Below are 10,238 nucleotides of genomic sequence, written 5' to 3' on the forward strand. Positions count from 1 at the left end.
AAAGTTTTTTAGTTTTCTCCAGCTCGGTGGATGACTGCCCCTGACTTTCCCCCGAAAGTTTGAGTTTTTTTAGCTCGTTTTCCAGCTCAGCCAGGCGATTGCTAATCGCAATCTGTTCTACCCAGGTCTGCACAGGAGAAGGGATGTCAAAGATTGATTAGAAAGGAACACCAGGGGAGAAAGAACATACCGTGGTGGTCTGCTGTAGATTGTTGTCTCCCAGCTGACTAGGAGTCATGAGCGTGACGCGAAGCCGGGCATCCTCCCAAACTTTGGCAAGAGGCCCTGTTAGGGTAATTTGTTGCTCAGGGCTCGAGGGTCGATCGACCGCCAAAAGGTATTCCTCTGAGGGAAAGAACAGAACGGTCTTGATCACCCGAAGGCCGCTCGGATCATCCTGGGTCTCAGCGGCCTGGCCAGAAGGCCCCCCAATAGTAGAAAGGTCACCCAAGCGCCTAAGGCGACGGCGGGTGCGGGGGAGAGAATCAGTAGGTTCCACTTCGGGGAGCGCCGCAGGCAAGCCAAGCTGAGAGAGTGTTCGATCAGAAGAGAGCGCCTCAACGGACGCCGGAGCCCCTTCTTCCCGCTCGGGAGGAATACCACTCCGCTCAAAAAGCTATTCACCAGAAGGGACCGATGGTGGCGTTGAGTCCGTTCGGCGCTTCTTCCGGGTCCTCGGTGGAACGTCGTCAATAGGAAGAATCTCCACCCCGACCGGGGTAGATGAAGTAGCGTCACCCGCGACTTCGTGCACGGGGGTCCGAGCGGCTGATACTTCAGGGGCGGCCTGTGTCCCTTCAGCCCCCGAGCTGGCTAGGACAAGCCCCCGCGCAGCGACCTCCTTTTCAGTAGCCGCCTCAATCTCTGCGGCTCTCAACTTCAGGCGCTCGGTAGCTTTAGCACGCCACATGATCTCGGCTGCAGAAAAGAAAAATAAATCAGTTAGAGCAAAGGAGAAAGGTAAAGAGTAATCCTTACCCATGCTGCATGGAATGCCAGCCCGAATGGGAGATAAGCCGAACAAGTACATCACTCCCTTAAGGAGCAGCTTATCAATGTGGTATCGTTGGCCGACCAGGTGGTTAGCTGCATAGAGGTAGGCCGGATCGCTCTTGTATTTGTCGAGCTCTAGTTGGATCGGCACCGCGGTCTGCCACTTGGTTCGGAAAGGTGGCGGCTCGGGGAAACGCATATAGAAAAAGTATTCCTTCCAGTGCTTGTTGGAGCTCAGCATATTGCTAAAAAGAACAAAACCAATCCTAGTTTGGAAAATGAAGGTGCCCCACTCGGATTGTTTTGGATAGTAGAAGTAATGGAAGATTTTGGGGTCGAGAGGGATGTCGTTCATCTTGAAAAGAATCACCACCCCGCACAGCAGCCTAATGGAGTTCGGAACGAGTTGGCCAAGCGGGAGTCGGAAGTAATTACATACTTGCAAGATGAAGTGATGTAGAGGAAACCGCAGGCCAGCCAAAAATTGATCCCAGAAAAAGCAAACAGTGTCGGACGGCGGGTTATTGGGCCGGTCGGAAGGAGTGGCTAATATTATTTCAAGGTCAGTGGGGAACTCATAAGTACGAATGAGGCGTAGGGCATCTTCCTCATCAAACCGGCTCTCCGTGACCATATATCAAAGACCAGGGGCGGAGGTAGGCGGTTGTGAAGTGCTCGCCATGGTCGGAAGAGTAAGAGAAATAAAAGACGGAAAGAAGCGAGGAAACAGACGGCGAATACTTGAAATAAAGCAGAAGGAGGAACAGCTAAGGAAAAGCATGGAGGAATGACGGAATAACAGGAGAGCAGAGCTTACAGGGGAGATGACGAACGGAAAAGTGTGCTGCGAGGGCGCTGGAGATCGTCAGGAGGCAGAAAAACAAGGTTGCCAGAGGAAGGAGAGCTGTGGAACACGCGAGGGTAGAAATGCGACGAGGGGAGAAGGAGAAGACTTTATAGGGGCAGGCCCGAGCGGCCTAAGCCGTTGGATGCAGGTCACGCGAATCAATGCCCACATCTAACCGTCCATTTCAAACATCGGCTGTCCCATCGGAGGTAACGCCGCTGCCATACGCTGACGACATCAGAAACGCCACGTGACGCTACCGCCTGAGGCGCATTTAATGAGCACCATTACCGCGCGTGCTCGGCTTTAATGGGAAGGATTTGGCATGCATTCCGAGGGGATCCCAAAGGCATCAGCGTTGACCTTCCCTCCGTTAACAGCGCCAAACGGGCGTGGTGGAGAATGTAAGCCGAACGGACGAGCATACCACGGGCCGTCCGAACACCGTTACTCAATCAGATCGGAAGTCCAGTCAGTCGGACTTAGCGCCTCCTTCGACTAGACTTGAGGGGAAGGCAAGTGATCCGGTGATAAGGCCGGGGGGTCCTCATGGGCAAAGGGTCAACGACACGTAGGGGTCAGGAGTCAAGGGGGGTCAACCCCGTGGACTCGCCGAGCGGGCACCATATGCCGATCGCCTAGTCATGCCCTCCAGCCGAAGGAACTATAACCCGACCATGAGCCCGTGTTTCAGACGCCAAGGTAAAAAGTCTACATGGCCGAGCGGGGGTTCGCTCAGCCGTGGCCTAAGGCAAGGGTACAAGGCCGAGCGGTCTGTCCGCTCGGCCAAGGCGTCAGGCAACAAGACAAGAGTGTTCGTCCGAGCAGGGGACCATGAATCTCCCTCAGACGGACCAACATCTACGACGGGTCGAAGGTAAGGAGCCGTCGAGCAGCTGGACACTTGGCTCAAGAGGATGAAACCAAAAGACACGGGACAGTAGGGACGTCATCCTAGTAACCCCTGTCGCTGACAACAGGCATGTTCGATGACCAGGCCATACGCAGAATCGTACAATGGAAGGTTCTTCTGTCCCATCAAGGAGGTGCGCGGACTGTAGCAGCATAGTGTCAGGCACGCTCTTCTGACAAGCCCATACTGAAGTATGGTACAGGACACATGTATGCCTCGATGTGTGTGCGTCAAGCTCACTATAGCTCTATATAAGAGCCCTCAGACTTCGCCAGAGGTATGCAATCTTCGATCTTTGGAGCCACCTCTTTGTTTCCCCTTTGCCTGACTTGAGCGTCGGAGGGTCGTCGCCAGGAACCCCTTCCCGGCCCGACTTCTTTGCAGGTTCACCGGAGCTCCATACGGCCGGTTAGAGAGCCACGTCATCGATTCGGAGAGCGCCACGTGTCTAGCGTCCATCGATTCAACATTCGGATAGGATCATTACTAAACTAGCATATTAAGCATAAGTTTGCAATAAATAAAATTGCAACACAGTTTAGAAAAAAAATTCAGATAATTTTCCTAACTCCCCCTGAACTTGTACTTCTCTCTCCCCCTTTGATCAAAGCAAAAACGGAGTGCCAATAAGAGAATATTAAGCAAATTAATAAGTTAAATTGAATTTTCAGAAAAAATTCTAAGTTAAATTGAATTTTCAAAAAACTTTCCTAAGCAAAAATGAATTTTTAGAATTTAAAAAAAAAATCTAAGTTAAACTGAATTTTCCAAGAATAAATTTCTAAGTCAATTAAAAAAAATCCTAAATAACTAAATTTTTGAATGTTTAAAAAAAATTCTAAGTCAAATGAAGTTATTTAGAATTTCTCCAAGAAAAAATTTCTATCTAAAAAAAAACTCTAAGTTAGAACTTAAAATAAAATTCTAAGAAAAAAATGTTTGATAAACTTTCAAAGCTTTATTTAATTCTTGTTTTTAATGCTTTTTTCAGAAAGTTAATTAAACATTTTCTTTCAATATTTTAGCTTCCAGGTCGTGACGAGGCACTAGGCCTTCTTGGTTATTGGAGCAACAACCACTTCCTTAGACAAAGCTTCCATAAAGAATTTCAATGTTTAATTTTCTCACTGTAAAGCTTTTAACTTAAAAGTAATTAATTTAGCACAGATTTTAGAACCCAATAAAGGTTCCTTTTTACTGTATTAATAAGATATTTAGGGGGTACATAAATTTTGGGCACTTTTCTAAGTTGACCCTGATGGTTTCTAATGTACTAGTTCAATTTTCCATAAACTCTTAATTTTGAGTTTGGAAATTGATTTAAGCATGCAGCAGATTTCAGTTTTTCAATTTCAAATTTTAACCTTTCATTTTCTGATTTCAAATTTTCATTTTATTTTTCTAATTTATCTAATTCTTTAGAAAGAGCTTTAATAAATTTAAAAGATTGAGTCGGGGTTAGATTGCGCCTTACTTACCTGATCTGGTGACGCTCCCCCTTCACTATTGCTTTCTTCTTCTGATGTTCCTCCCCCTTCAATGATGCTCATCTCTGTGCTTGAGTCTTCTTCCGGCTGATGGTTCGCCATTAGCGCTAACCCCAAAAATTCTTCGATGTCTGACTCAGAGGATGACGAATCTGACCAGGTAGCCTTTAGGTTCTTGTGCTTGGAGGGTTCTGGTTTCTTGTATTTTGACTTTTCCCTTTCTTTCTCCTTTCTCTTTAGCTTTGGGCAGTCATCTTTGATGTGCCCCTCTTCGTTCCAGTTATAGCAACGAACCGCCCTCTTCTTTCGATAATGCCTCTGTGATTTAAATTTATTAGTACAGAAAAACTTATTGAAGCGTCTTACCAGTAGTGCCGCTTCGGATTCGTCGACTGAGGCTTCGGAGTCAGAACCATTTACTTTTGCCTTTAGGGTAATGTTCTGACTGATTTTCTCTACTCCAGTGGGCTCTGCAACTCGAGATTCGTGAAGTTCAAAAGTCGAAAACAATTGTTCTAAAGTACTTACCTCGAAATCCTTAGAGATGTAGTACGCATCTACTAAGGAAGCTCAATTGGGAGTTCTCGGGAAGGCGTTGAGCGCGTACCGGATAGAGTCCCAATTCGTTACCTCTTCTCCAAGATTGGTTAGTTGCGTGATCAGCTCTTTGATCCTTGCTTGGAGTTGCGCTACCTTCTCGCCTTGGTTCATCCGGAGGTTCGTCAACTGGTTCCGGAGGATGTCGCGCCTCGCTAGCTTCGCTTCAAAGGTACCTTCGTGAAGCTCCAGGAATTTTTCCCAGAGATCTTTCACGGAGTCGTAGCTTCCGATCTGATTTACCTCCTGAGGTGGCAGAACACTGAGTAGGTGGAACTCAGCCTTTTCGTTGGCGACGAAATCTGCTTGCTCCTTTTTTGTCCAGGTATTTTCCTCCTTATCTTTCGAAACTGCATAGCCATATTTCATTATTAAAAGAATGTCAAATTCGGTTTTAAAAAATACCTCCATTTTGCGCTTCCATGTGGCGAAGTCTCCGTCGAACTTCGGGGGATGGATGTTTGCTCCGGCCATCGTGTTGATCGTAGTGCTTCAGTTGGCGGTTAGTCCTTCTGAGGCGATCAGGCTCTGATACCAATTGTAGGTGCAGCGAAGTCCAGCAAGAGAGGGGTGAATTGCTGTAAACAGAAATAAAATATACCCTCCTCGTACTTTCAACTCAATTAGTGCAATAGTGATAAAATAGTCAAGCAATAAAAACTAAATACAGAAAGACAGAGAAGACCGGGATTTAACCTGGTTACAACCAAGACGGTTGTTAATCCAGGGCGATGAAGAGCTTAGTAGAAAAATTCTCCTTCTTTGAAGGCGGAGAAGTCTTTTACACTTTGGAAGCTTAGAACTATTGCTAGGAATGACTACACAATGATTGCTTGAGTTGTTGTTATTTTCCTAGCTCTAGGGCCTTTATATAGGTCCTGGAAATCTTATCCAGAGAGTCCAAGGCGCCTCCAATAAGGCTCAAGGCGCCTCCAGCTCGGTTAGCGGATAAAACTTTATCCGCAGCGCAAACGGACAAACTGATCTGGCTCAAGGCGCCTTAAACAAGCCTTTCAAGGCGCCTTTAATGTTGAAGGCGCCTTGAATATGTTTAAGGCGCCTTCAATATGTTTAAGGCGCCTTCAAGGTTCCTGCTACAGTAATTTTAGCCTCTTTTGTCTCCTTTTCTTCTTTGCTTTGGCTTTCGAAGCTTCTTTCTTTTGGGTGATTGCGGCCAACCGAAATAGGGCTCACCCGAATCCAATTCCTGACCTTCTCCTCGAGCAGGCTTCCGTCCGACTTCTCGTCCCTCGAACGCCGCGCACGTTCTTCTCGCTCCACCGGAATACTCTTCCTCAGCTCTCTCGTCCTTCGGACGCACCGAGCCCGTCGGCTCCCTTCCCGTGTCGTCCTTCTCGCTAGATGCGTCTTCTGCTCGACTTCCTGCGCTCCTAAGCTCCTGCACACTCAAACACAGGGATCAAACACAAAGCAGGACCTAACCAACTTGGTTGATCACATCAAAACTACTACGGGGTCTAACATATGGATGTTCTGCTGACCGCTTGTAGACTCCGCTCCGCCCGACAAAATAGATGACGTCAATGCTGAGCCAGGGAAGGGATCCCCGGCGTTGGCCCTCCGACGCTCAAGTCAGTCACCGGCGATGAAGTAGAAGGCGGAGCAACAAGAACGAAGACTAACGCAAATAGTGTATCATGTACCTCTGCCAATGCTTGGACCCCTCTTTATATAAAGCTCCTGTAGCGCGCATGCCCGCTTCCCAAGGTGGGAACGCTTCTCAAAGTTCTCCCTGAAAAGACTTGTCAGTAAAGTGTCTCTGACATAATAGCTTAACAAGCCGAGTATATCTCTGATATGACAGTGGAAGCTTCCGTCGTATGATCTTCTGGTCGACTATGCCTGGTGTTAGTGGCACTAACTCCCAAAAGGATGTCAATGAATAACATAGGGGGTTTGCTGCTAGGCCGAGCAGAATAGTCATTCGGTAGGGACTTCGTTGTTCCTGTGTACCACCCGCTCGGTCGAGACTTCGTTTCATGTGTCGCGTCCGCTCGATTGGAACTCCCCTGTGCTTGTGTCACATCCACTCGGTCGAAGTTCCACTCTGCAAATGTTGAGTCCTGCTGCCTGGCCGAGCGGGGTAGCTGCTCGGCCTGGTTTCTGCATATCGTCTCCTCCTCCGTTCGACGTCCAATACTCCATTGAGCGTCGGTCATTTGACACCTCCTCGTGTCAAAGACAGGATCGGACCGGAACCTTCTCCTCTCGGTCATGGCATGATCACCCGACCGGATGATGATATCTGAGCGTTGACCTGATCGTCCGATCGGTCAATGATATATGAGCATTGACCATGTTGACTTTGATCTCTATCATGGTAGCTATCTCCGCAGGATGAATCCCTCCTTATCACCGCATCAATTATTATTATATATTTTAAATTATCATTTAATTATTTTGTTAAAGAATAAAAGAATAATATTGAATAGTAAAAAATGAGATCGGGTTGGTCTGGATTTGTGTTTATAGTTTTAGGTTGGTTTGGATTTGAACCAGATTCGGATTATATTTTTTTTTAATATCCTTGTTTCACCAAATTTTGTATAAATTAGTCACATATTTAACAATAACTTTTTTTCATCGTCAAATTTATTATAATTTTTTTTGGGTGGTCCAACGTGAACCATCATAGATCGTATCCAAGACGCCTCATGGGGATCGATCAAGTCAGTGTCCAAGTTGATTGGAGGCTAAGTAGAGCATGCATTACTTGTGTCTTATGAATCCATATATATTTAGATAACGAGTCAAGCCGGGCCAAAATGAACCGCCATGGCCCATGCCCGACATGACTTGTGACAATCAGGTTAGGCACAACCAGATGTTTCCAAGAAGTTGCAATCAACTCCGGCTTTCCTTCATGGCGCAGTACGCAAACAAGAAGACGAGACGAACGCGCAACCGATCTGTCTTCAACCAGATATATCCAGGAAGCTGCAATACGCAAACAAGAAGATAAGCCGAACGCGCAATTGATTTTCAAAACAAAACCACGCTGATTTGACTTCCTGCCTGCTACACGTGAGATATTTAGTTAACAAGACTGGACAAACACAACAGAATTCTGAAATCACAAAACCTTCAGAGAGGGTTGTGCAGCAGCTGACAGCCATGGCGGATGGGAAGACGGCGAGACATGTTGCGCCTGCCGAGCTGGTGGCCGCTCGGCAGTTCACCGTTCCGTACGCCGTCAATTTAACGCTCACCACCACTGGGGGTTTATTCACCCCAAACCACCTTTACAAGGTCAAGGACACCAACGGCGACGTGGTGTTCATGGTGAAGGGTGTCTCCTTCAGCAGCCGCCGCCTCCTCCTCGACGCCGCAGGCAAAAACCCTCTTCTCACCATGAAACCGAAAGTAGGCATAATTAAGGTTTCATCATCATCAAAAATTTATCTTTCCCTTAAAATTATACTCAAGCTCGGTTCTTGTTAATTTTAGGCATCTAGTTGGCATGAAGCATGGAGAGTATTCAGAGGAGACAGCACCAACCCGAACGATTTGGTGTTCAGCGTGCAAAAGCCCAAGATGTTCCAGTGGAAGGACAACTTTGATGTGGTCTTGGCCACCAACACCGACGAAGCTTCCCGCTGTGACTTTAAGATAATTTCACGAAGCAAGAAATGCACCATTTGTATTGGCCAAACTGATGAAATCATAGCCCAAGTAATTAAGCACAAAAATATAAAAATTCAAGCTTTATTTTCTTTCTCTGTTTTTCTTTTATATATATATATACAGTGGAATTAACTAATTAATTAATATTACAGATGCATCGCAAGACTGCATTTTTTGCCAGGGACAAATTAGAGATAACAGTGAATCCGAACGAGGATTTCGCCTTCATCGTGTCGTTGATAGTAATCCTTGAAGAAATCGAGGCAAGTCGTCGATCAAGTGCTAGTGCTAGTGCTAGTGCAAGTGCGGCTAGTGCTGCTGGTGCTAGTGCTGCTTCAGGATGTTAAGTAGATTAATGTCTATATTCTGTATAGTATATTGCTAATGGATATTGTAAAAAGGAAAATGAGTGTCTTGTATTTGTTTCAATTATAATATGTTTCATAAAACTCACTAACTTTTTTTTTTCTAAATTAATAAATTTTGATTTATACTTATATGCTTTGTTGAGATTGCACCGGCATGCAATAATCGAGAAGAAATCGCGATCGTAAAAGAAAAACTGAAAGAAATAAGAGAGGAAAGAAGACACAAGTTTTTCTCATGGTTCAGGGATATGTATACTCCAAGAAACGAGGTTTAAAATTATAATGATCATATTTACTGACCCAATTTATATACGGTATTTTAGATAAAAAAAATATCATAAATTATCAAAAAAAACCCTGAAGTATTTAGCACGTGGCACGGCTAGGCAATGCCAATAGACTTGGACATGACCAAGCTGTGTCCAGTATAATGCAAGATAAGATAATGATTTTCCTACGAACTGATGAGAAGGATAATTAATCCCTCCTTCTAAGAAGAAGGTAAGAAGAAAAATCAACGTCCTTTAAATTTTTCTGAAAAAAGTTTAGTGATAACCGATGATAATTGCTAGACAGTTAAAACATGTGAATAGTCTTTCATCTTTTTTTTTTTCAATAAATCTGCTTATGCATAAATAGAGGGTTGACCTCCATAATATTTATTTTGGTTAGAATTCGTTTGATTTTTCTTATTTGCCCTTCTATATATTTTATCATGCATCACACATGTGAAAACTCCAATCGATCCATTTAGATAACAGGTCAAGTTGACTCAATAAGAACTCTCACAAGTTGTATCCAATAGGGCTCGTGGTGTTCCGGTCAAGCACCCAAAGCTAGGAACAATTTAATTGACCCGCACACAAACCAACTAAACTTTATTTAATAGAATAAATAATAGATAAATAAATAATAATGTAATATAAAAATTAGAGGAAATTGAAAATTAAAATATAAAATTTAATATATATTTATTTTATAAAAAATATTTTTAATGTTTATTCTAGGCTCGACCAACAAGCCACATGTCCAACCTACGTCTATGATTGAACCCTGGTCAACCCAGCCTGCATGCAGAGTTACTTCCATCCACTTAATAGGTTTGGTGCCATACTGCCATGACATGATGACATTGATAACATCGGACACAACCTATACCGAGGCAAGTTAAGGATCATGTTAACATTACGTTGAAAATATTAACAAGACTGGATTACACGACAGATCTGATCACCCACTGACCAACATGGCTGTCGCCTGCCGCCCCCGTTAATTATAGCGGAATATAATTAATTAATTTGATGAGGTCTTAAATCTGCAAAGACGGTAAATTAGAGACGCAGATGAATACTCCGTGTTTTTCTGTAATATAGGGAATCGTTAGTATT

General features: G+C 44.7%; 1 protein-coding gene across 1 annotated transcript; it reads left to right on the forward strand.

The window, feature by feature from the left end:
- Window positions 1-7,900: 7,900 nt before the first annotated feature.
- LOC122032068 (protein LURP-one-related 15-like) lies at window positions 7,901-8,935 on the forward strand. Its single transcript, XM_042591320.1, has 3 exons — window positions 7,901-8,221; window positions 8,306-8,530; window positions 8,635-8,935. The coding sequence occupies exons 1-3, from the start codon at window positions 7,973-7,975 to the stop codon at window positions 8,827-8,829; spliced, it is 669 nt and encodes a 222-aa protein (XP_042447254.1). The 5' UTR covers window positions 7,901-7,972; the 3' UTR covers window positions 8,830-8,935.
- The last annotated feature ends 1,303 nt before the right edge of the window (window positions 8,936-10,238 follow it).

This window comes from Zingiber officinale, chromosome 11A (genome assembly GCF_018446385.1).
Source record: "Zingiber officinale cultivar Zhangliang chromosome 11A, Zo_v1.1, whole genome shotgun sequence".
In the NCBI taxonomy this organism is placed as follows: Eukaryota; Viridiplantae; Streptophyta; class Magnoliopsida; order Zingiberales; family Zingiberaceae; genus Zingiber; species Zingiber officinale.

What these genes read in the sequence shown, in the direction of transcription:
- LOC122032068 (XM_042591320.1), top strand. Translation starts at nt 7,973, where the DNA reads ATGGCGGATGGGAAGACGGCGAGACATGTTGCGCCTGCCGAGCTGGTG. An exon ending in TTCTCACCATGAAACCGAAA is followed by an intron (nt 8,222 to 8,305) that starts GTAGGCATAATT and finishes TGTTAATTTTAG; the next exon opens with GCATCTAGTTGGCATGAAGC. An exon ending in CTGATGAAATCATAGCCCAA is followed by an intron (nt 8,531 to 8,634) that starts GTAATTAAGCAC and finishes TTAATATTACAG; the next exon opens with ATGCATCGCAAGACTGCATT.